This window comes from Triticum urartu, chromosome 3A (genome assembly GCF_056163025.1).
Source record: "Triticum urartu cultivar PI428250 chromosome 3A, HENAU_Tu73, whole genome shotgun sequence".
NCBI lineage: Eukaryota > Viridiplantae > Streptophyta > Magnoliopsida > Poales > Poaceae > Triticum > Triticum urartu.
The window spans coordinates 610,632,152-610,657,999 of NC_141875.1; the positions used below are offsets into that span (position 1 = coordinate 610,632,152).

General features: G+C 43.3%; 3 protein-coding genes across 10 annotated transcripts; 2 read left to right on the plus strand and 1 right to left on the minus strand.

Moving 5' to 3' along the window:
* Window positions 1-1,222: 1,222 nt before the first annotated feature.
* Window positions 1,223-3,765, plus strand: LOC147980787 (magnesium transporter MRS2-E-like). Its single transcript, XM_087513569.1, has 6 exons — window positions 1,223-1,747; window positions 1,909-2,055; window positions 2,159-2,287; window positions 2,414-2,571; window positions 2,749-2,884; window positions 3,213-3,765. The coding sequence occupies exons 1-6, from the start codon at window positions 1,397-1,399 to the stop codon at window positions 3,516-3,518; spliced, it is 1,227 nt and encodes a 408-aa protein (XP_087369695.1). The 5' UTR covers window positions 1,223-1,396; the 3' UTR covers window positions 3,519-3,765.
* Window positions 3,766-6,323: 2,558 nt separating this feature from the next.
* LOC125530157 (magnesium transporter MRS2-E) lies at window positions 6,324-10,570 on the plus strand. Its single transcript, XM_048694567.2, has 6 exons — window positions 6,324-6,753; window positions 6,890-7,042; window positions 7,139-7,267; window positions 9,265-9,413; window positions 9,617-9,755; window positions 9,949-10,570. The coding sequence occupies exons 1-6, from the start codon at window positions 6,412-6,414 to the stop codon at window positions 10,252-10,254; spliced, it is 1,218 nt and encodes a 405-aa protein (XP_048550524.1). The 5' UTR covers window positions 6,324-6,411; the 3' UTR covers window positions 10,255-10,570.
* Window positions 10,571-10,726: 156 nt separating this feature from the next.
* On the minus strand, window positions 10,727-25,203 carry LOC125530155 (ARM repeat superfamily protein). 8 transcript variants are annotated; one of them, XM_048694565.2, is made up of 28 exons: window positions 24,932-25,203; window positions 23,628-23,825; window positions 23,228-23,409; window positions 22,278-22,398; window positions 21,895-22,107; window positions 21,598-21,814; window positions 21,362-21,507; window positions 21,137-21,294; window positions 20,906-21,055; window positions 20,778-20,823; window positions 20,513-20,704; window positions 19,160-19,339; window positions 18,785-18,936; window positions 18,255-18,381; window positions 17,879-18,025; window positions 17,729-17,797; window positions 17,482-17,606; window positions 15,497-15,614; window positions 15,093-15,227; window positions 14,812-15,002; window positions 14,530-14,680; window positions 14,303-14,440; window positions 14,129-14,206; window positions 13,697-14,014; window positions 13,566-13,594; window positions 11,670-11,743; window positions 11,094-11,185; window positions 10,727-11,011 (listed from the first exon to the last, which is right to left on the minus strand). In XM_048694565.2, exons 1-28 carry the CDS (start codon window positions 25,022-25,024, stop codon window positions 10,976-10,978), a joined length of 3,876 nt encoding a protein of 1,291 aa, XP_048550522.1. In that variant the 5' UTR covers window positions 25,025-25,203; the 3' UTR covers window positions 10,727-10,975. The 8 variants fall into 8 exon arrangements, with proteins under 8 accessions (XP_048550522.1, XP_048550521.1, XP_048550519.1 ...); XM_048694564.2 differs by having other exon boundaries at window positions 11,670-11,740; window positions 18,255-18,384; window positions 24,932-25,202; XM_048694562.2 differs by having other exon boundaries at window positions 18,255-18,384; window positions 24,932-25,202.
* Between the last annotated feature and the right edge of the window lie 645 nt (window positions 25,204-25,848).

The following is a 25,848-nucleotide window of genomic DNA, read 5'->3' on the forward strand; positions in this document are numbered from 1 at the left end:
TTTGCCCCTCGGTCGGTTTGAGCTGTTTACTGGTTCGAGACAGAACATCACGGTGGCCTTGCTCTCCTCGCTGTGCGTCCGCCTCGGCGCACCGCCCGTCCCATCATGGTTGCATCGAAGTATGGCTCCTCCCCAGCGCTCCACCCGCCTGCTCCGTCTCGCCGCGCTCCGGCCGCACCCTCGCCGGTCGAAGAGAAAAGGCACCGCCCCTTCAAGCGCCTCGCTGCTGCAGCTCTAACCTCCGAGTCGACGCTCGGCACAGTTGTCCACGGCGCAGCAGCGCGTCGATGTACATGTCACTGCTGGCCGCGCTGGAGCAGCATTTGCGGCTGTAGCGGTGCTCGCTTGCTGTCGCTGCTCGCTTCCTGTATATGGGTTGAGCTAAAAAAAACGAGTGCAGCTTGAGTTCAAATCTTGCCAACGCCAAGTTTTGTCCTAAAAAACCGATTGTAGCTGAAAATTATATGGATTGATGGATTTAGCTGTAGCTTCTGTCAACAAGACATATGGACTAGAGATGCTTGTTCATACGGATGTAATCAAAAATCAGATTGGTTGGCTGTCCATATGTTAACTGCCCCGTCTCAGTTCCTGGGCTAACTGATGGTTTGAGAAAGGGGGTCGCCTTTTCTCTTCTGTCGGCGAGCGAGCGGCCAGAGCGCGGCGAGACGGGGCAGACAGGCGAAGCGCTGGGGAGGAGGCACACTTCCATGCGTCGGCAGTGGGACAGGCAGTTCGCCCGGGCATGGCGAGGAGAGCGAGGCGGCGGCGCTATTGTGTCTCGCTGCCTGGTCTGTCTCTGTTTTGATCCAAACAGATCGAAAGCGACCAGGTTCAATCAAACCAGTAAACAGGTCAAACCGACTGAAGGGCAAAATCGTCCTACAAAATATTACGTGTGGGCTCACACCTAAAAATTGAGCTAAAAAGTTAGTTTGTGTCATTTTATCTATCCATGAATCAAAGGTGTGACATTTAATCCAATAAAAAGAAAGGTGTGCTATTGAGTCAAAGTACGAGGAAAAATGTGTCATTTTATCAAATTGCTCCTCCAGACACATGGCACCGACCGACCACCCTCCTCGTCCACGGAGAAAAGGAAGGCTCCAGCCAACAGCCGCTGAGCAGACCCATCGTCGCCGTCCCCCCGCCCCCGGGCGCGCGGACCACCACGAGACGGACGTTCATAGACCGGCACCCGTCCGTGCGCCTACGCGGGCGGGCAGAGGCGCCCACGTGCCGCCGCAGAGTTAAAACCAAAACTGCTTCCCCGAAACGAAAGCCAAGCCAAGATCCTAACCGACTGCCTCGTACCGATAACCGCGTCACGCCACGCGGCGCTCACAGTCCAGGGAACTCACCAACGGCCGGAGCCCCGATCGACTGACTGCGTCGCATGGAGCGGAGGCGCCCGCAGATCGCGCCGTCGCCGCCGGTGTCGCGGCGGAAGGCCGCGGCGGCGGCGAGCCAGGAGTGGCTGGTGGTGCCGGCGGCGGGCGAGCGGCGCGCGGGGGAGTTCGGGAGGCACCGGATCATGGAGATGACGGGGCTCCCGGCCCGCGACCTCCGCATGCTCGACCCGCTCCTCGCCTACCCGTCCACCATCCTCGGCCGCGACCGCGCCATCGTCGTCAACCTCGAGTACGTCAGGGCCATCGTCACCGCCGCCGAGGTGCTCGTCCGCGACCCCAGCAACCCGCGCCTCCGCCCCTTCCTCCAAGAACTCCACGCCCGCCTCGCGCTCCCGGTACTGCCATACCCACCATTGACACCCATCGTCATTCCACCAGTCATGCTACTGTACGATAGATTGATGGCAGATTGCATTTTTCTAACCAACTGATGGTAAGGTGTTGGTTTCATCTGCATTTTTGGCCTGATTCTGTTGGCTCCTGCTTCTGCGTGAAGGATGCGGCTACCACGACTCCGGCAACAACCGACGGCGGTGATGATCAGGGCAACGTGCCAATCTCCGGCAGCGCCAAGATCCCGCCCTTCGAGTTCAAGGTGCTCGAGGTCTGCCTCGAACACACATCCAAGTGCATGGAAACCGAGGTACACACTACTACAATAAGCAGGCTGTTAAACCCATGATCTGTCAAATGCGCGTGCTACCAACTTACCATGTTTCTCTTGGTGCAAAAATCAATGGTGGTAGACGTCGGTCCTCGAGAGCGAGGCGTATCCGGCCTTGGACGAGCTGACCACCAAGGTTAGCACGAGCAACCTGGACGACGTCAGGCAGATCAAGAACCGCCTGGTCCAGCTATCAGGCCGCGTGCAGAAGGTACTAACATAACTGATGTTCAGGAGCCAGTGTATGCTCCAAGTTTAAGCTGAGAGCCACTACGTTATCAATTCAATTATTCATTTCATCGTCGGTCTGCGCTGTCGTGGCCTCCTTGATTCGCAGGTGAGGGATGATATCGAGCACTTGCTAGACGACGACACGGATATGTGCGAGATGTATCTGACGAGGAAGCTTGCGTTTCAAGGAGTCAACAACGAGTCGTCGGTTAATGTGGATTCCAACAAGCATGCATTCCCTGATCAAGATCATGATCATGAGAAGTATGTCACGTATAGCTAATGAGTCTTCTTTCTGGTTACTGGGATCAGATTGATTAAGAGCTATAGCATCCTGAACTTGCTTGAACAAACCAAGCACAATTCGATGATGCTAGGCTTAATTGAAAGATGGAAAGTTATTACTCTTCACATTAATCTTCCATATTTACTTGGATTCAGGGAGGAAGAAGACCGTGGCGGTGATACGGCGAGCTCCCATGGAAGTTCTGCTTGTGTTAAGCACGTTGAAGAGTTGGAAATGCTTCTTGAAGCTTACTTCGTGGAGTTCGATGGCACGCTGAACAAGTTATGCCATGTATGTCACATCTCCTTCTATTCACTACTAGTTATAGTTATTGGCCTAATTGGGAATCCCTGAGACATGATTGCTCTAAAATGATCCTATCAAAATGATTGCCACTATCAGGTTCAGCACACTGACTATTTGCTTCAGATTCATTACACCAGATAAAAGCGCGCGCGCACACACACGCACACACACACACACACACTTCTTGGTAGTGTTATGAATATAAACTACATTTCCACATGCACCTTTCTGATTCAATGTGAATACTATGGTCTTTAGCTGTTGGCTTATAAAGTGTTCCAAGCGTGTTTCTAACAGCCTTTAATGTGCAAAGCTCCGCGACTATGTGGACAACACTGAAAACTACATCAACCTGATGCTGGACAAGAAACAGAACCAACTGCTGCAGATGGGCGTGATGCTCACGACGGCGACCGTGGTGGTCACCGCGGGCATCGTCGTCGTGAGCTTGTTCGGCATGAACATCCACATCGAGCTGATGGCGGATCCGGAGACCCCCGAGATGGCGAGGATCAAGAACATGAAGTTCTGGGAGACCACCTGGGGCACCGTCGCCGGCTGCGCCGCCATATACCTCTTGGCCATCTATGCAGGGAAGAAGAGCAAATATTTGCAGTGATGGCGCTTTATTCTCGGCTCCGCACCGGACGGAGGAAGCATCGGACCGCAAGTTCTGCAGTCCAGGCTCACGTTATCGCCGTCACAAAGGGTTTCCCTGCCCTGAGAATATGATACGATAGCTTTCTTTCTGTTTAGTTTTGTCTGGGAGATGCAGTAGCTGATGCTTTGGTTTGGGTAGGAATAATTGAATGGTGGCTATAAGATCTGCCCTCTCGTATCATGATTTACAATTTCGTAGTTTTGAATTGTTATTACCTTCCATTTTACTTGTATAAGAAAATTTCCACAAAAAGAAAAAAAACCGTTGGCTTCTTTTAAAAAACAAAAAAAATTGGCCAAATAGTATGAATAGTGACCTATAATAGCAAATGATTTTGTTTTTTTGCCCTGAAGTCAACGTTGGGTTTTTGTTCGAGAAAATTTATACATTGGTGCCAAAAAAAAGTCAAGTTTATTTATTAAAACTTCTAAACTTTTTTAATTATTAATTATTATTTTCTCATATATGTGTGTATGCACCCACGAACCAAAGAGTACTTTTACAATGACAACTTCCTACTCTCCGGGCTGCACCCCCTGCTGCAGCTCAACAGTGTAATTCATAGGTAGCCCCTGGTGTATAAGAGTAAGGCCCAGTTCTCTTCACACAGGATTCTGCAGAATCAAGATTTTGAAAAATTCTCCCAGAATCTGTTGCCGAGTTCTTTTTTTGGATTGTAGATTGAGATTTTGGAAAAAGTTGTGTGTTGAAATGTCTGTAGTACCCTTAGACAGAAATTGTTTGATGAAATTATTAACACCTTGTTGTTTCTAACAGTATCTAGTTGAATATGAGTACGAAAGTGATTTACGAATGTCATAAAAAGTGCTAAATATTACATTTGGAATGGATTTAAAGATTTGTTCATTACAAAAGTGGATGAACTAAAAAAATGGATAATCTCAAGGTACGAGACTAGCAGCAATCACCTCGCGTATTGCGTTCATGGTACCATCATCTTCTGATGGTAGAGCATTGGCACCTGTAAAGTGGAGGTTGCACATATGCATCATTGTCGAACTTGTCAAAATGCTCATCACGTAACTTGCTATCACGAATCCAATTGTGGAGACACATGCATGGAGTGACAATCATTTTTTGGGTCTCCGGTTTGTACCGAGGTATGCTTCCAACTCCAAGAATTCGCCATTTCATCTTGAGAACACCAAATGTTCTTTCGATGACATTTCGCAAAGAAGAATGTCGATGGTTGAATGTCTCATATCTCCCAACTGGTGGGTGTTGTTGGAAATTTGGTATATGATATCGTTGCCCTTTGTATGGAGATAGATATCCAACCCTGTTTGGATAGCCGGAGTCGACAAGATAATATTTATCTACAATACGACATCAACAAAAGAGATTAGAAATTTACAACATACCATCACGTATATAATAATATGGATACATGCGAGATGTTACCTGTGGGGAGTTGTGGAAAGTGATCATAACGAACTATGGCATCGCTCCATGCACGTGTGTCATGAGCAGATCCGGGCCATCCGGGAATAACAAATGTGAACCTCATATCAAAATCACACACTGTCATAACATTTTCACTTGTGTAACCTTTCCTATTCCTGTGTTGGGGCTCCAACTCCTTAGACACAATCACCTTAATGTGTGTTCCATCAATGGCTCCAATAGCATGTTAAAAATAAGGCCAAAACTTTGTTTTTCTAAGTATTGGGTGTGGTTCAGAGAAAGTTGGATCAATTGGTCTTATGTAATCACCGGCCATGCGGTCTACACACTCCAAAACCTCGTGGAATTTTTTATTAATGACAGAACGACTATGTGCAAACTAATCTGCGACATTATCAGTTGTCTGATATGTACCCACGGTCCATAAAAATTGTGACAATGCTTCTTTGGACGAAATGTTGGAAGTTGACTCAAGCCCATACTTCTGAAACGTTTCTCCATGGCGTTCCGGGCGTAATTTCTCCATGGGATAGGGGTACACTTATATTTTAAAACGTTTTCACTGATGGGACTTGCCAAAATCTCAGGATCCTGGGAAAATCAAGTTTTTTGGATGCTTTTGGATTGCACTAGGATTCTAGAGAATCCTCTCTAGATTTTGAAAGTCAAAACGAGTTCTTTTGGCTCCAGATTTTCCAAACCAAAATTCTCCACAATCTGCTCAAAAGAACTGGGCCTAATTTCCCTCTGTCCAACCAACTACCTCGCCCATGGCTTTTGGCATATACCCACCCACATCGCCATCGTGTTCTGACCACAAGAGGTTTAAACATTGAGAAATCCAACTCAACAAAATTCATAGGATCCTACATTATTACTCAAAAATTATGTGTTTTTAACTTGAGCTCGCAAATGTTAACAAAACATTGTTCTTTCAGACTCAACAAACGTCGTATGTCCCCGCAAAAAAAAACGCCGTATGTGTATGTATATAAAATCAGTGTACATGACGTAATCGGACCCATCGTAGTGATCTCTTCCAGGAAAATCGGATTTAAAACACAGGGAGGTAAAACCTGCCAAGAGAGAGACATTGGTACCATGGGACAAGCATACGTGCCGAACACAACAGTGCTACGTCCAAATGCCTACTGGCTTCCAGACAAGTGGCACCGCCGCACCGATTGACCATCCTCGTCCACGGAGAAAAATAACGCTCCGGCAAACAACCGTGGCCGGCCCGCCGGGCAGATCCCTCGTCGCCATCCGCGCGACCGTGACCCGTAATAAGCGCCGCGCCTACACCACACGGGACATGTGGTAAGCTGTTTTCGAGCTCCTCAGCGAAGACCTCGTACCGAGATAAGTAACCGCGTCACGCCACGCGGCCTCGGTAGTCCACGAGATTGACCAAGCGACCCCGCGCATGGAGCGGAGGCAGCCGCAGACCGCGCCGGCGCCGCGGCGGAAGGGCGCGCCGGCGGCGAGCCAGGAGTGGCTGGTGGTGCCGGCGGCGGGGGAGGAGAGTACGGGGGAGTTCGGGAGGCACCGGATCATGGAGATAACGGGGCTGCCCGCGCGGGACCTCCGCATGCTCGACCCGCAGCTCTCCTACCCGTCCACCATCCTCGGCCGCGACCGCGCCGTCGTCGTCAACCTCGAGCACGTCAAGGCCATCGTCACCGCCGCCGAGGTGCTCGTCCGCGACCCCGGCAACCCGCGCCTCCGCCCCTTCCTCCAAGAACTCCGCGCCCGCCTCGCGCTCCCGGTACGAACGGCCAAACACCCATCTCGCCACTTCACTAGTAGTCCACTCAATAGCCATGCATGCTTGCTACGATATGGCGGCGAGTTATCTGCACTGTTCGCCTGATTCTGTCGCCGGTACCTGCTTCTGCGTGAAGGATGCGCCTACCACGAACCCGGCAACCGACGACATAGAGCTGGGTGGTGATCGGGGGAACGTGCCGATGCCTGGCAGCGCTAAGATCCAGCCCTTCGAGTTCAAGGTGCTCGAGGTCTGCCTCGAGCACACATGCAAATGCATGGAATCCGAGGTACACTGGTACACTATATAGGCAGGCTTCGGCTGTTGAACACATGATCTGTCAAAAGCGTGTGAACTTAATTACCATGTTTTCTCTTGGTGCTAGACGTTGGCCCTCGAGAAGGAGGCGTATCCGGCCTTGGACAAGCTGACTTCCAAGGTTAGCACGCTCAACCTGGAGCACGTCAGGCAGATCAAGAGCCGCCTGGTAGAGCTAACAGGGCGCGTGCAGAAGGTAAGAGTACTGATTATATACTCCTTCCGTCCCAAGTTACTTGTAGAAATGGATGTATCTTGAATCATGAGCTGGTGTATGCTTAAATTTTAAGGCCCTTCCCACTACTCACCTTGTAAAGGTGTTAAGCCTGCCAAGTAGGCATAAAATCTGACGTGATAAGTTAATTATGAAGAGAGATTAGTTTAATGACCCTGAGAAGAAAAGATAATAAAAGCATGTACCTAGGTGGAAACATAGTTCTGTGTCTACAACTAATTAGATGAAGAAAGCTTAGCAACAAAAAAATAAGCACACATGTTGGCTATTAGGTTTGATTATAGGTGGCATGGCAACTCCGTATAGACGGTTGTTGGTGGATTTGGAGCACTCGGGTGCTCCACCCCCGTATATGAGTATGAAATTCAAAAACAAACCAAGAAAATTAAAAAAACTGAAATTTTAGGATATCATATCTTGGTGCCCAATCTACTTGCATGTGAAGTCTCATGAAAAAATACTAGGAAACATATTCTCGGTAAAAAGACAAAAAAATCTATGTATAGAAAAAAACTGCTTGGATGAATCATAGGTCGGACTATATTTCTTTCACCACAGATACATTTTCTGGGTTTTTTTTCATAAAACTTCACACGGGAGTGGACTAGGCATTCAAGTTTGATGTCCCCAAACTCCAGGGTTTTTTGAATTTTCCCGTATTTTTTGAATTTAATATCCCTATAGGGGGTGGAGCACCTTTTTTCGCGAATACACGGCGTATATTTCCGTTGTTGGCTATACTACTAACCATGCTCTAATACGATGCTTAACCCTCCCTTTTTCATTTAATTTCATGCCATTCATCAAAATTGTCTAGTTGGCATGCATGACATTCCTAATTCTTGGCTACGTTATCATAGACAAAATGCTGATGTGGCACCGTAATTAAAGAAAAGAGAGTGGAGTTTTATGTTAGCGAAGATATGACTCTTAGCTCGTTTTTCTGTGCAATGTAATTAATGGTTTTATCCGCTGTGGCTTGTCTCCTTAATTTTCCCTTCTTTTCTTCTCTCCACAACTAGGCCATAATGTTAAAATGCAAAAAAAAAGATCCCTAAACTAATTAAATGCAATATCACTTGGATACAACCCCTAAAGATACAATGCATTGGGGTGATTGTCTCTACAAAAAATCTCTACCTAGGATAACGTGTTAAGAGACAATTCATTGTTAAGTTACCATCATATAGTGTTTCCCAATAAGAAAATGAATCTACAAACTAACAAATAGGGTCTCCCTATTCGTCACCCTGGGTTATTCTTCACCCCCTCTATTTTATCATCATTGCACCGTAATTTTACGTTTCGTAAGTTTTTTTTCTTATTTCCGACGCAAAAAGGGACAGTAAGAAAATATATAATCGTCGTAAAAAAATTATGTTATGTAAAATTACAAACATGCAAACATAGTCTAAAATACACATAAACTGCAAATTTTCTTGTCTTATGACCTATATTTTTATTTTCTTATGTTAAATTTTACGTAGTGAATCAATAGAATGTAACTATTTGAATTCCAAATGTAATTTAATTATGAAGTAATCGTAAGATTACCTCGGCTGAGAAATAACTTATTGTACACCATGGGTGATGAATAGCATCACTACTAACAAATGAAGTCATCTATGATACTGTCATTATGATACTTTGCACTACGAACATAGTAACATAGACTAGTGTCATATGAATGGCACTAATCTAAGTTACTCCCCACTATTTGACGAGCCTAAGTTAAGTGCTACTCCCTCCGTTCACAAATATAAAATGTTTTGGATATTTCAATATAAACTACACACAAATTAAAATGAGTAAACAAACACACTAAAATGCATCTATATACAACCGGATCAGAAAAGAATTTGAACATCTTATACTTGTGAAGGGAGGGAGTACTACGTTATTAATTTAATTAATCATTTCACCGTCTGTATGTGCTGCCGTGGTCTCTTTATTCGCAGGTGAGGGATGATATCGAGCAGTTAGTTGACGATGACACGGATATGTTCGAGATGTACCTGACGAGGAAGCTTGCGTTTCAAGGACTGAACGAGCCATCGGGTAAAGTGGATTCCAACAAGCATGCATCTCCTGACCATGAGGATGAGAAGTATGTCACCTATAGCTAATGTGTCTTCTTTCTGTGGTTGCTGGGATCCGATTGATTAATAAGAGCTACAGCCACCTGAACTCTCTTGAATAAATCAAGAACAATTCGATGATGTTAGGCTTAATTGACAGATGGAGTAGTTATTACGTCGTTCTCAAGATATGTTGCTTCCATTTTAATCTTCCATATGTACTTGAATTCAGGGAGGAAGAAGGCAGTGGCGATGATATAGAGAGCTCCCACGGAAGTTCTGCTTTTGTTAAGCCTGATGTAGAAGAGTTGGAAATGCTTCTCGAAGCTTACTTCGTGCAGTTTGATGGCACACTGAACAAGTTATGCCATGTAAGTATGTCACATCTCTTGCTACAGATTCGTAACACCAGATAAGAGCTCACGCGCACACAGACAGACACACTTACATTTTCACATGCACCTTTCTGGTTCAACGTGAACACTATGCTCTTTAGCTGTTGGCTTACAACGTATTCCAAGCATGCTTCTAACAGCCTAACATGCACCTTGTTACTGCGCAAAGCTCCGCGACTATGTGGATGACACTGAGGATTACATCAACATGATGCTGGACGAGAAGCAGAACCAGCTGCTGCAGATGGGCGTGATGCTCACGACGGCGACCGTGGTGATCACCGCGGGCATCGTGGTCGTGAGCCTGTTCGGCATGAACATCCACATCGAGCTGACGTTAGATCCAGAGACCCCCGAGATGGCGAGGATCAAAAACAGAAAGTTCTGGGAGACCACCTGGGCCACCGTTGCCGGCTGCGCCGCTATATACATTTTGGCCATCTATGCAGGAAAGAAGAGCAAATACTTGCAGTGATGCTGCCATATTCTGTGTTCCGCACCGGACAGACGAAGCATCGGATCGCAAGCTCTGCAGCCCAGGGCCACGTTTTCGCCGTTGCAAATGGATTCATTCCCTGTGCTGAGAACGTGATGCGGTGGCTTTCTGTTTTGTTCTGTCTGGAAGATGCAGTAGCTGATGGGGTTTGGGTAGGAATAATTGAATGATGGACATCCCACCCTTGACACGAATGACGGTTATATAAAGATGCCTTATTTATCCTGTCATATCATGATTTACAACTACATCCTCCCTTCGTCCCATAATATAAGACGCCTGCCTTTTGACACTACTGAGGGAATAGTTTTGTAAAAGAAGATGAATCTACTAGCCGTGTTTTGGAACCATACAACTTCCTACCCTAGGGTGGTGCACTCCTGCACCTCGACGGTGTAATAATTGTTAGCATACGGCAGCCGCATGGATTAAATAGGTCAACGACAGAAACTAACAGACGATACCAGTTCTGACATTTCAACTTCCACGGTTTTACTTTGATCAGATAAGTTACGAGGCTGATAATGTGAACACTGACTCCACCATCCACTTCTCTATTTACAAGGTTTCACGGATGGTATGTAAACCAAAGATTTTGTATCATCGCTGCAGTGCTCACTAGCGCATGTACAAAAGGTATTAGGGAACTCAGCATATGTATGTCTGAGACACGTCAGCTAAAACTTCAGTTAGATGGTTATTATGTTTGCACCTTCCTTGATCTGGTCCGTCGAACCTGGCAAAAAAAAGAGGAATATCCGCTCAAGGTATTCACAAATGAGGGATGAATCATGCATATGCTTCCCAAATGCACTTACATTGTCTATTGTGTCCGCAGCTGATCCAGCAGAATTCTTTGCATTTCTCAAATCCAATGCTCTCTTGCTTTTCTTCTGGAGGGCAGCCACTGCTAAAAAATAGAAGGTTGATCGCTCAGCTATATTTAATATATGGACTGCAAATATACAGCGAAACGCATAAAAGGTAGCTGCACGGCTAGTCACTTGGTGACATAAAACAGTCATGATATTGCCATTTCTGCATGACTGTTGGCTGGAAGTACTCCCTCCGTTCGGAATTACTTGTCTCGGAAATGGATGTATCTAGAACTAAAATCCGTCTAGATACATCCATTTCTGCGACAAGTAATTCCGAACGGAGGGAGTAGTTGTGTGTGAGTTGTGACTTGTGAGCAACTTTATTGGACGAATGTTCAGTCAGGAAAGACACTTTTAGGACATAAGGATGTATATGATTCAAATGAATCACATATATAATGCATCAACACTACCAGCCTGTTACAACTGTGCAGTTCGCATAACATATGGACTTTAAGAAGCGCCAATGTGAAGATAATATCGTGAATCATGTCTTGGTTACTGGAGATGACTTGCCTGTTTTGTTGCTGGAGAAAGGACGCTTCACAAAATTACCATCACAATCACCAACATCTTCCTCTAGTTCACTGCTACAAATCGAAACGTAAGTAATCATGGATGGATACTTGACAAAGGTTTTCAAACTGAAAAATATAAATCATTTGACACCATATAACAGGAGCAAAGAAGCAGCATCTTGTTCTTATGATGACTATCATCATCATAAGTTTTTAAAAAAAATTGAAAGCACTATCGTTTAACAGTTATTTTGTATTATGCTAGGCGCTGCATATAAATTACCAGTGTAGATACCCACAGACCTTCAACAAAATATATGTGGTTTTGGACATACTCCCTCCGGTCCTTTTTAGTCTGCATATAAGTTTTGTTTGAAGTCAAAGCATCTCTACTTTGACCGAATTTATAGAAAAAAGTATTAACATTTACGATGCCAAATCAATTTTGTTAGATTCATTACGAAATGTAGTTTCATGGGATATATATATTTGGTATGGTAGATACTGATATTTTTTAATATATATTTGGTCAAACTTTACAAAGTTTGACTTGACCCAAATCTAATATGCGGAGTAAAAAGGACCGGAGGGAGTAACAAATATTGGCATCAGGTATTTATCAATAAGCAGGAAGTACACTTTGAACTCCCATGGTATTCTTGCAATAAGTGTAGAATGTGGTGCTATTTCAAGGGGGACTGGGAAGCCCGGCCCGGCCAGCCCAGCCTGAAAAAGCCTGACCCGGCCCGGCCCAACACTGCTCCCGGGCCGGGCTCAGGTCTAGATTTTGAGCCTGATGGCCGGGCCAGGCCCGGGCCCATCGTTTTTGCGCTTTTCTGAAGGGGCCCGTCCTGAGGCCTGGCAGGCTTTTACGTGTTTGGGCCAGGCTTGGCTAGGCCCGGCCCAAAGCCCGGCCCAAAGCGGCCCGAGGTTTGGCCAGGTATAGGACAGCCAGATATACTTGTTAAGATGCACAAGAACTGGCAAGTGCAATCCTGAAATCCAAGCCACAGCGAAATCCAAGCCACAGCCGAACTGACTTCACCAGTGACACCCATAGACTAATACTAGCTGGTACTCAGCTGTAAAGCACTAAAGCCCATATCTGGATCTGATATTTGGAAACACACTAAAGTTCCTTTATATTTCATCTTAATTGCATGTATATTGCAATATCTAGTTCATCTCAATTTTTTCACAAAATTTCAAATTCTCTGACACAAAATGTGATATTTCTGTTTCTCAAAAAGCGGATAAAAATCTGACGATCGTCAGCTGCCCTGCTCTTCAAACCACATTGTTCTATGACGGAAGTCCACATTCTTTTTATTTAGAAGTTTGTGTGTTCTAGCTATGCCCCATGTGACCCACGTAAAATTTGGTCATAACCTAGTCCAAAGTTCAAAAATATTATGTGACCATTGGTGCCATACTTGAACATACATGGTCAACTAGCAACTACAATAGCTGGTCCAAACTTCACTTTACTCTTTTCTTAGCCCTAGACAGATTACCAGGAATACAAGTTCTGACATACAGGGGTTTGCCTTATTTGGTAACGAATTGCTTGTACTATTAGGCATAGACCCAATAATTATTGCAGATAACTTGAGATGTCATGCCATATACTAATTCTACCACATAAAGCCACACACATAGACAATGAGAAAAGCTCCCTATCGTTCCATTCTAAATAGTGATGTAACATGGACAACAATCATGAATTAGCAGACAGACATAGATTTAGCAGAGTTTGCAGGGCATGCATGTCATTATGCTATACTCGCAGTTACGCAAAGCATGGTATCACAAGACAAAGTACTGTTTAGAACATATTCTTCCAGGCGGAGAACATTTCTGAAGAAGGAACATGTTAAATCGTTTGTTTGCTTACCAATCTCTGAGATGACAGTCAGGAAAGTCCTACAAAAATAAGTAAATAATATAAATTGAGTTTCCATGTGCCAATCCACAGATAATCCAATGCTCAAACATATAGTTCGATCAGACACTAGCATGCTGTACCTCTGTTGACATGGTGTCCTTTGAAGATATCGTCTTCAGATCTCTAGAATCAGCTTCATTAGTCAAACCCAAAGACCCTGGAGATGACAGCTTTGTGCCGGCGGAACCACAAGATGACACGTTGTCTTTTTCCAAGATATCCAGGTAATTTTTCTTGGGGACATCTTTCGCCTGGACTGAACTTTTCTTCGTTTTCCCTTGCTCATGACCACTTACAAACTGTCCAAATAATGGTTTGTTTGATGAGGAACGAGTTTGCCTTTTAGGAGCAGATTCTTTAGATACCCTCTCAGTAATAGTAGAGCATGTAGTATCCTCCTGAAATTAATGTTGATGAACTAAAACTATAGGACCATAACAGAAGGCACAAACTACATATATGTATATATACACAAACAAGAGACCAAGGGTCACACAGCAGACAGAATGTACCTGTTGGTTATAAGGTTCATGAGCTTTTAGAATTCTCTTCACAAAAGTATCAGTAATTAAATCTAGTTGGCAGCATTCCTACAAAAAAATCCGATCTGGAGAAAATTAGTCAATGCAAAAATGAACTAAGACAAGTTCTAACAAACATGAGAATAAATAGTAAGAATAACCTACATCTGCTTTTCTCTCACTCCGAGACAACCTATAATAAGATGAGGGCAGGAGAATATGGCGTGGAGAATCTGATGTCTTGCAATGCTTATCAAGTTCTTTTACCATAAGCAAACCAATTTTTGAGAGAATGTGCAGTTTCTGTGAAGGCGGTTAGGAAATTAGAACCTGGTGAAGAAATTTATAGGCAAATGAAAAATGTCAAAGCGGTAGCCAAAAGAGACATATACATGAGTGATGCCAGAATCAATCACATCCTCAGCCTTTTGAACAGCACGAAAGATGCCCAAAAGAATGGATACAGAGCTGGTGGCAGAGCCATGCTTGGTTTGGCTTAGATCCTCTATTTCAACTAGCTCTCTCAACATCACAATAAGTGGGCTGTCAACAAACAAAGGGAAAAAGGAGGAAGCTATTACATGCTTGAAACTTCGAATGTTTCCAGCCACAGGAACTAGTTGAGCAACAGAAAAAATGCCAATGGGATTCAAACATCTGAAACAAGAACATACCTCCAAAACTCAGCCGAGCCAGTCTCCTTTTCACAAAAGTTAAAAGGAAACTCCTCATCATATGCAAGCGTATGGATCAAGAAAAGGACAGCATATGCTGGGTGTTCTACAATCGAGTCATTGCTGGTTTTGTTCTGGTGAACAGAAACTCCTCTTTGCTCTTTTACCACTTCGGTTAAGTACCTAAGTGACTAGAATACAAGGTAACAGAATAAGAATCACCTCACGAGCAAGTTTATATGGTATATATATACGAGGGAACTAGAAAAGAAGATACATACTTCAGTACGAACATCTCCAGCGCAATCTGTTGATGCCAATGCAAAAGCACATGCATATCTAACAGGTATTGCATGCTTCTTCAAAAGGCCAAAAAGTTTGTGAATGAATGACTTGCGAACAATATATGAAGAATCCTGACAACCAGACACAATACATGTAATATTATAAAGAGGTAGAATACTGGCATGCATAAAATATGGAACTACGCAATGTGAGTAGAGATTAACCAATGTAGGTAAGCAAAATAATGCTGCAAACAGATGTTTATTTACAGCAAAGGTTCTCAAAATCTATGGCAAATCAAATTATCAAATAATTAGAAAGACTAGTGGGCAGAAATGTTAGCCCCTACATGAAAAATAAAAATTAGATACTTGTTAGCAGTGTAGCATATTGACAATACCCTTGCCATGAGAAGGGCAGTGCGAAATAATTCTGGAGAAATGAGTGAATCCCATCTTGTAGCTAGTCGTAGTAAAGATTTCCCAGCAGCCAGTCTAAGATATGGCTTATCATTTTCACTGGTGCAGCATAAGAACCAGAGTGAAAACACAGAACACAAGTAAATAAATTCAGGGTTAAGTTGTATCAATAAAGAAAATAAAAAAACATTTAATATTGTATAAGTGCTTTTAGCTTGAATAACATTCAGTTAAGTTTGCGAGCATTAAAACCACACATTATACCCTGCCCTATTTACTTTCGAAAAATGTCCATTTTACTACCCCGAACAAAGTGAGTGGTTCACATAACCCCCTGATCATTTATTCTGCTCTTTTAACCCCCCGATCTATCCAATACCGTTCACAAATCATCTTAGCTGGGTTTGCTTAAGTGGTTTGCTGACATGGCAGGGTCAAAGTGGTATTTGACCAGTGGGACCCTCTCCGGTGACCCGTCACTTTCGCTGCCGACGCCGACGCACTGCTGGGCTGCCCTGGATACATCGACGCCCGACGGTTTCCTCTGTCCGCGCCGGATGCAGAGCTGAGGTGGAGCGAGGGGGTCCGCCTGGATCTGGAGAAGAGCACCACAAGAGGCAGGCAGGCTGCCATGAAGTAGCGCACGGTGGCGGCAGCAGTTCGCGCAGGAACCGTGGTAGGAGGCCGGAGATGCTCGCCTGGATCTGGGTTAGGAGGGGCGGCTTGGTGAGAGAGGTTCGACCGGGATTGAGGAGGGCGGCGAAGGCCGGTGGCGCGAGGCGATGGGGATCCTGGGACTGCTCCCCAGCACGGCTGCTTGTCTGCCCCGACGACCTGGCCACTGGATTCGGTTCACATGGCTGCTAGCACGCTGCAGCGGGCCGGGGTGGGGCGGGGAAGTGCGGCGGCTTGCCGGGATCCGGGGCAGGCAGTAAGGAACGAGGACAGGTGTGGTGGGTCGCCGCTACCGCCGCATGTTGTCCACTGGTGGGCCTGGCGTGTGCTCCAGACACCCCAGCCCGGCGTACAGGTCGTCGCCAGCGGACCCCGGCTCCCCGCACCTGTCACCACCGGTGGACATGCCGCATGCGTCGTCGACCATAGAGGCCCGAGGTTGCACAGGGAAGGAGGAGAGCCCACGGTCAACAAAACAGCTTGACCGAGTCCAACTCAACAAAACCACCCGACCAAATCCACTTTGGGTGGGTATTGAACGGGATTGGCTTCATTAAGGGGTTATGTGAACCATCGATTTTGTTCAGGGGAGTAAAATGGACTTTTTTCTTTACTTTCTTCTTTCTGCACTCCCGATTGGTGAGTCTTTTCTTCCAGTAACCATTCAAACCAAATTGACCACCTAATCAGCAATGCTTACTTGCTGATTCTCTCTTTAAAATAAGTTTGGTGAGTTCCTAACTTCCTCATTATACTAACCAAGAAATTCTCTCACAAACCCCACTAAATTGACCACCTAATCAACGATGTGTAATTGCTGAATTCCTAAGTTCCTTGCATTATACTAACCAGGAAGCCTCCAGCTGAAAAAAGGTGATGCTCGAGATGCACTAGTTCATCACAGTAACCCAAACACGAAGGTAACAGAAACCTCATGAAAGTTACACAGTATACGACTTGTAGAACACTAAGCATTAGGCACATCTGCAAGTTCTACAATTTTGCACCAAATTGACCACTTGTAACTATGACTACCTATCTTAATGCAAAGATGTGCAAATTATGTTTATCACATTCAACAAGAAAGGAAACTTGACCACACCACAATGAATTATGTGTTCCAATAGTGCTTGAAAAAATATACTTGTAGAAAAGCTGATCAACTGATGCACTGTAAAATATCAGTTAAAGAACTGGTGTAATCAGTAGAAAACAAACAGAAGGCTACAACAGTGAAGCATCTATTGAGAAAACAATTTAAAATAATGTGAGGAAGCAGAAAAATACGAACCATATAGTAATGGGCGTGAATTCTTCGCGAATTATATCTAACAGCATCTTCAAGAAATTCTCTATTCGATCACGGGCAGTAGTTGTTGGTAAACAACTTTTGACAAGTGCTTTGAGACAATAAATCTACATTGGCCACAAAACAATTAGAGAGCAAAAATGAAAATTCCATCGTGAATTTTACTCGCATGTGGAACTCCCTACTAGATCTACCATGAGTTGAATGTTTTATTTTGTCCAGAACTTACCTTCAGTTTGCAAGAGAAACTGCATGCAGAATTTTCATCGGAGGGTGACAGTTCCGGAGTTGAAACAAACTGCATAAACCATAAACCATAGCAGACATCAAATTGCTATGTCTTAGTCCAGATATCACTGCTAAAAAATATATTACCTACCTCAGGTGAGACAAAAACACGTTGAACAAAATTGATAAATTGGTCGTCATATGATGTATACATGGAAGGAGAATACTCCAATATTAAGCCCAACGACTGTAATAGAGTTGGGATATTATGGTTATCATGTAGACCACCAACAACTTTCTGCAGGGAAGAGAGGATCATATAAGTCGTCCACCAAAGTACGCCTTCATTTAAAAACAAAGGCATGAAAAAAATAAGAAGAAACAGCTAGCTACCAAAAACATTGTGACCATTTTAGCATCAGAAACAATCATTCTGCAAAGGGTTTGAGCATTTCCATATGTAAACAATTGTCATCTGGGAACTGGGTCAGTGAAGCAATTGTAGAACAGAACTAATTAGTACCTACCTTACATAATTTGGCAAATTTCTTGTCATCTGGAGACTGGATCAGTGAAGCAATTGCAGAAATGGCATATTTCGATTCAGCACGTGTTCCTTCAATACACTTTTGCTCCAGTAAGAGGTAGACATCACTACTGGAAAAAAGACAACTTACTATGAGTAAAATATTCATCTTAAGATAACTAAAGATGGAGAGACCTACCACACTTGCAATCATTAAATACAAAAAAGGTATTGACATTTTCCTATCCCTACATTTTCTTTATATTACCGCCCATTGCACTTCTAGATTGGTAAGGTGGTGAATAGGAGTAAAGTGTTTTTCGCCAGTTTTTAGTGAGCTCATACAAAATCCCTGGAGAAGAAGAAAAAAAGGCAAACAGGAGGATATTTAAAATTTCAAAATGGCCATTTAGTTTCAGGCTTGAGTAATACATTGCTGATTCATCAAACATGAACCATTCATAGAGCAATTATCAACAAACAGACAGATCAAGACAATCCAACTTCCAATACAATGACAGTTTATTTTACCTGAAATTAATAGATAATTTACACGGTGATTTTGCCAAATATGCCAACATTTGGAGACTCTTCTCATTTATCAGGACTGAGTCTTCGGAGAACAACTTTAGCAAGTACTCCTCTGAGCCTCTGAATAATGATGGAAACGCCATTGCAACTAGCTACATGATTACACATTTGAGTCAGAAGTATAGAAGATGACCCTTAAAAGGAGATGAAAATGTGTGCATGAACTAAAAAACAGATGTGCCGTTAAGCACAAAAAAGTTTAATCAATGGTAAAAACTGAAATGCAGTAAGCTTCAAAAGATTGCATGCTTGCAGCAAAGAGAAGTTCATATTCCTAAAAGAAAACAAATAATTTGCCGGCTATTAATAACTTACCAGTAAAAGATCACATGCGGACTCTGCATAATGGGTTAATTCATTTCTGCAGGAGAAAAGAACCTCCAAGATGGCACAAATCATCTCCCAATTAAATAGTGAATGCGAGAGTTTTGTAGACAGTTCTTTGCAGAAGCTGTAAATTTGGTGTTTGTTGCCAATTCTCTTGAGAAATGAATCCTACAGTCATTCAAGCACGAACTTAGATATAAACATAGACATTTGATTTGGGTATGTTCTATGATACAAATCTTAAAAAAAAAACTTTTGCATAAATAATACCATGTGGAGAAAAAAAGAGTTCAATACACATATGGCTGCTCATAGTGGGAGTAACATAAGTAGTAACATGCGTGCCACATAGGCAAAAAATATGATATGGCAAGTAATTAATGAGGAGAGAGGCAAATGGAGTAACATAATATGTTACCATCACATAGCGGTTCCCAATGTAAAATGACTCTACAAAGTAATAAATGAAGCTCTCTATGTTATCACACACATGACACTACCCACTATGAAGGTAGTAACGTATACTAGTAACATATGCATGTTACTAGTCTAAGTTGCTCACCACTATGACTAGTCTAACAGGGTACTAACGTACTTGCACTAACTTGTAAACTGGGACCATTTAATGCTCCACAGAACTCACAGTTAGCAGCTTAATAGTTTTGACAGAACAAGGAAGAGTCGGGCATTCCGTAGTTTGCTGAAAGCTAGAGAGATTTAGCATCACGCAAATGTTCAAGTTCAAATTTGACCTCATGATGGGAAACAACACAATGCAGACCCACCTTGAAAACAAAACAATGCAGATCCCGCTGGAAAGACAAGACAATGCAGATCCCACTGGAAAGACAAATTCACTTTGTTTGTTTTCCATGTGCACTAAATGAGTTCTACCTAGACTTTCCTTTCCTCTATCTCTTATCTCTAGGAAGCTCCTTTGAGACTACCCCTTGTATTTGCTCTCCTTTGGATATTTTACTTTTACTTTTCCCTCAATCTCAGTATTATTATATTCTCGGTAGAACCGTACTGATTGCGCAGAAAAAGAGACTGGCTCGATTTTCATGATAATCATTTAAATCATTCAGTCCTCAAACTGGAGGGCATGTACATGTTCCCATGCAAAATAATCCACATGGTATATGCCACCGCTGATGACTTCTAACTAGGATCATGCAATAGGAATTAAGGATGCCATGAAAAAGAAACATACGAATATTAAACTACGTTTGGGAAGTATACACCACGGCTTCCTCAGTAAGTTTATAGTTGAGCAAACAAAAGCAGGAGAAAACAAACAATTTACTGTCTCGTCAGTTAAAAGGACCAAACGAGTATTACTCTGATTGATCGAACTGTTGCAAAAGTAGTGCCCTCTTTGCTTATTTCAGCCAAATCCTTAAATATGTTATTATCCTTCATCTGGTGCAAATTCTCAAAGCAGTCTTCAACTTTAGAGATGTCTGTAAAGGAAGCGGACATCTTCCTTAATGACGCACAAATTTTCTTCTGTATTTCATCTGAAGATTCTTCCTGTAGCACATACAAGGTTCAATTTGAGAAAAAAGTTCACTAAATGTTCAGTATCTATTGATGATTTACAAACCTTCTTTGCTCGAAGTGATAAATATGCTTGCATCTCCAGTTGCAACCTAAAGGAAAATGTCTAAATGTCAAATGTGCTTCACAGAGTTATTACATCATCATAGTATATACTATGCTACAAGTGTTTACCTTCTTTTCTGAGAAAAGATGGCATGCAAAGCCTTAACATGTTGTGATTTGAAATAAGAAAAAAACTCAACCCAATGCATTGCTCTTTCTTTTGGAGAAAGTGGTGATGGAAAGAGTTCTTCAGCAAAAATAAGCCCCATATTGTGTGGCCTGCCAAAATATAGAAGCCACAACTCAACAAAATAGGCATGACTGAGTATGAGAGAGAGAGAGAGAGAGAGATGAACAAACCTGAAGGATTCACAATCTTTGTCAAAACAGAGAACAATAAGTTTAGCTGGGATTTGTTCATAGTGAGTGTTAATTGTCGCAGTTCCTTTGGAGCATTTCTCACAGTAATCTCGATACAAGTCCAGCAACTTATGCATTACATTCTTTCTGACAGATATCTGAAAAATGTTTCAGTGAGGCACCATCAAGAAACTGCTGTGCAAAATAACAATAATACCTGCTCACCTTTTTGTCACGTAGCCTCTCTGCTGCTTGTAATATCAACTCAGAAGGAAATGAGCTTAGATTTGATTTGGCCAAATCACAAACTGCATAAACAGCTCGGATCCTCACTTTGTCATCAAAATCCAATAACCTTCCTTCAAGAGATTCTGCCAAAAGGAACAAGACATCCACATGAAAAGGATGCTTACAGATGGTAATGTGCATATAGTGACCACAGATAAAAGTAGTAGTCTTACTGAGAACATTCTGTGCTACATTTCCAGATGATGCAGCAATGTAGCATGCTTTTGCTGCATCAATTGCAGCAATTCTTACTTCTGCAGATTTGTCAGAGAATCTCTTCAAGAATTCCCTAAATAATATCTGGTTTTCTTGACCAAAGCGAAGATTAGAGAAGACAAGAAGCCTCCCAATCAGGTGCACTGCCTCCAGTCGGATATCAACCTGGTCACTCTAAGGAGGTAGATGGTGCTTGTTCAGGGAGAATACGATCCAATATAATAGTGTAACAAAGTTAAAAGAAAATAACATACCAGGAGCTCATGAGTTAAGCATGGAATAACAGCAAAAAGCATCTGGGGTGCACACTGGAATATTTCCAGAATAATTTTATGATGCGGCTTCTTGTGTTCATTCACCGGTGCATCCTTGCTCAAAATGCATGATGTCAAAAAAATTCGAACAATGTGCTCCAATTTCTCAGCACAGTTTTGAATTATGTCAACAGCAAGCTTGTGGGCTCCTCCCTGCATGGGCAACAAGAAGCAAACAAGCATTAGTTTGGATCAAAGAACAATAATGCAGGCTTCCAGATATCTAAGTTATTCATGCAGAGAAGAACATATTGTAAGGAAACATTACTCGCATGATCAGCCTCAACTTACTGTTAGTATTAAATGAACAGTAAATATGTTACCTTGTCCTCTTTTACTAAATTGCGGAAAATCACATCCAGAAGAGGCTGAGTAACTTTTTCATTTAATATTTGTGTCATTATTGATAGCATAGCCTGGTGCACACATTGCTGAAGACCTTGCCTGTAAAGAGTTTCACAATCAAGGAGTTAACCACTTAATGAAAAAAATGCGATTTAAATTTTCAGAAACAGTAATTATGTGTGGCAGACACCTTTGAACATGAGCAGGTCATGAATTAGCACACATAACGTAAAGCAAACTACTTGCATAATGGAATTTCTGCTCTTGCTGAGCCAAGGATAACAGTTTGGTTTCGAGTATAAATTTGTTTAAGGAAATGAATGTTGCCAATTATCTTAACATGTTTAAGGACAACAAGACAATAGTACCACAAGGTGCATACACAACTCTTTTGTTGGCCAAGACATGTTCACCAAATCACCTCCATAAACTAGGTACATCGCCCGTTGCACTTGATAAGGAACCCATGAGATCCATTAAGTATTGAAAACAGCAAACATGATAGTGCACACTGACATTTACTGTGATACATGGAAACGGAAACCTGGCGATTTGACAGTTCATAGCTTTCTCCATAAATAACAATAATACCTAGAAATAGCCAGCTCAATGGAAGAACAAACATAGCACTGTATATTTACAGTTTGCGGTAGACAGTATTGGAGATCTTGATGGTGTGATACACAGTATTAGAGGTCTTGATGACTTCATAATTCCAAAATCTCAAAATGGGAAGACAGTACAAAAAGAAACCGGTTGATAGGACATAAGTGAAAAAATGTACTCATGATTTTCAAGTCAAAGTCAGTACGAGTACGATCAATGTATCTACAATTGAAAGATAGGTACTGACAAATGAGCACAGCTTGATTCTTGGTTGTAACCAAATGTAGGCATATAACAACAAGAGCAGTAGATTTAGTCTTACTTCGCTGCCGAGAAGAATATTTTGGCCATATCAAGAACCAAGTCCTGACAGCCAGTGTCAACCATAATTACAGAGCATCTAAGCGCAGCAACATTCTCCAATATTTTCATCCTTCTCGTAAGATATGGACTCTCGGTGTCTGCAAGCCCTGAAAATTCGCTGATGAAGAGCCTAAATATTTCCTGAGATAAAGCAGTTGACATAGTGTTATAGGAGTGTGGTCCTTATTCCAATTGTTCTTTGACATTAAATAACTCAAAAATCGAAAATGGATAACGTTACAGAAATTATCTGACAAATATGACTGTTAGTTAGTGCTTCATATTTTCACAACTCTAAATGGTAATGGTACAAGAAGTCAGTGACAGCCAAGCATTGAAAGACATAAGTGTTAAAATACCTTAAATATTTCATCAGTAAAAGGTGGATCAGGTGCAAGGATTCGCATAACTTCAATGAAGCAGACAGCAACAAGAAGTCTGACATCCTTGTCCTTGTGGCTAAGTAAAGTGTTCTGGACCAGTGATTTACTCAAAGGACGTAGAGCATCTTGCAGAGAGGAGGACTGACTCAACTCTGATAAAGCACTTTCAGCTTGCTGCAGATAATAACAAAAACATGTTATGGAAGTAAATTCAAATTTATTCATAGAAAAAATAATGAAAAGAAACAACCAATTAGAGAAAATGCCAAGCTGCAAAGTATTAATGTGCCACGCTTTTCCCTTTGGATGATTACGGTGAGCTAGCCTGCATCCCTGTCCTACTATACTAGGTTCAAGGGTTCAACTGTCGGAGGGGTTGTCATAGTATAGATGCATTAAACAAAAGTATGCAAATATGTAACCCCTAATGGGAGCTAGAGAACAGTTCAGGTAGAGATCTAACAATGTATTTGTACAAAGCCATTGCTCTAAACTCCCCCAAATGCTGGATAAAATACAAGTACAGTACAACCAAATCAAAACTGTATTCTCGTATAACAGTAAAAAAGGCAAATATCCGTTTCAGGGAAAAAGGGAAGGGCCGAAATTAACCCACTTGATCTCCAGTTAACCTGTTTATCATGTAAAATGGATCGAAATACTCAAATGTTACTGACGGTTTAAGATAATGAATTGGTTGAAGCCTGAAAAATCAAATCTCCTTTGTTCCTTATCCATAAATCTCCATAGTACCTTCCTTCATATTACCAATTCACAAAGCAGGCAAACTTGAAACAACAAGTGCTCACAAAATTGTTTACTGATGAAATAATAGACATGTGACAATTAACTGAAGGTTCTCTGACTGCCTCCAGTTGGCAGGGAAATAAACGGTACTGGTACTCTTTCAACAAGTTTCGAGCGATCATAAACACCATAGATCCATGCCGAGTTGACACTAAACACCTCAGAGGCTTTGCTCAAACTGTCAAACATAAGCATAGTGAACATACAACCTCTTCAGCATCGCTGCCCCTGTGCCCCCATCACACGAATTACTACATGGTGCTCGAATTCCCAGCCCCTCGTAACCCCATGGAGGTTGGAGCGGAATCGTGAACTACAGTCAGTGTTCGAGAACCCCCAAAAAAACACTAAAATCAGCGGTGCCCTTCGAGGCAATTTCAAAACCCCAGAAGCAGCACAGCGTCTCGCGAGGACTGTGAGCGAGCGGGTTTAGATCGGAGGAGGACTGGTGCGGGACGGACGGGGGCGCTCACCTTGAGGAGCTTGATGAGGGCGTCCTTGCCGAGGCGCGGCTGCCCGAGGCGCTTGCCGACCTCGCTCACGACTTGCCCCGGCGAGCCAGACATTGCGGCGGCGGCGTCGGCGGCGACGGCTACGATCTCGGGGCCCGAAACCCTAGGCTAGTGGGCTAGGAGGCGGTGGGGCCGTGGGGGTGGGGGTGAGGGCCGGGAGCCATGGATGGAATTGCGAGTACGGAAAAAGGCAGTCCGTCTCAGAGCGGGGCGGGGGTGTTGGGGTGGGGAAGGGATCGGAACGGGGACGGCGGGCTTTTGCCGTTGCACCCTCGGCGTACCCTCGGCGCACCTCCCACACTGGCAGCAACATTTTCCCCAGGGACCCAAAGTATATTTTGCTTAACTAATATGAAAATAAATAAGGCCCCCAGATAGTACATTCGTCAATTTTGTGACGGGCAAAAGATATATTTAGGCTAGGTTTGCAAAACTCGAGGAGTTATTATATTTTTTAATAACAATAACATGCTCGAGGAGTCTGGAATCTGGAGGAACAAGGCACCAGCCAAATTGGTTTCCCGCCCATGGGGAAACAGCTCCCGCGCTCGGAGCATCGGAGAGCTGGGCTGGATCAACCGATGTTAATCCGCCCGTGGGGGCATGGCATGTGGAACAAATGTAGGCCCTCAGCCCAGTTAGCCCACAGGGGTTCAGTTTGCCCATTCTGGATAAACCGCGCACGAATAACGCAGATAAATTTGCGACGTAACCAATGGGAGCTCCTATAGGGCGCATAAGGCGCCGGGAACGCAGCGAGCGCGCGCCGGCCCATGTGCGGGTCGGGACGCTGCCTTTTTTCTTTTCTTTTTGATTTTTGCTTTTTCTCAATAATTCGGGGTATCAAAAAGTTTTATATTTCAGAAAAAGTTACTAAT

Coding starts and splice junctions, on each gene's coding strand:
- LOC147980787 (XM_087513569.1), top strand. CDS start 1,397: ATGGAGCGGAGGCGCCCGCAGATCGCGCCGTCGCCGCCGGTGTCGCGG. Junction 1,748..1,908: donor ACGCCCGCCTCGCGCTCCCG/GTACTGCCATAC, acceptor TTCTGCGTGAAG/GATGCGGCTACCACGACTCC. Junction 2,572..2,748: donor CAAGATCATGATCATGAGAA/GTATGTCACGTA, acceptor ACTTGGATTCAG/GGAGGAAGAAGACCGTGGCG.
- LOC125530157 (XM_048694567.2), top strand. CDS start 6,412: ATGGAGCGGAGGCAGCCGCAGACCGCGCCGGCGCCGCGGCGGAAGGGC. Junction 6,754..6,889: donor GCGCCCGCCTCGCGCTCCCG/GTACGAACGGCC, acceptor TTCTGCGTGAAG/GATGCGCCTACCACGAACCC. Junction 7,043..7,138: donor GCAAATGCATGGAATCCGAG/GTACACTGGTAC, acceptor TCTTGGTGCTAG/ACGTTGGCCCTCGAGAAGGA.
- LOC125530155 (XM_048694558.2), bottom strand. CDS start 25,024: ATGTCTGGCTCGCCGGGGCAAGTCGTGAGCGAGGTCGGCAAGCGCCTC. Junction 21,815..21,894: donor GCTTAACTCATGAGCTCCTG/GTATGTTATTTT, acceptor CTACCTCCTTAG/AGTGACCAGGTTGATATCCG. Junction 19,340..20,512: donor CAACAGTTCGATCAATCAGA/GTAATACTCGTT, acceptor GAATGACTGTAG/GATTCATTTCTCAAGAGAAT.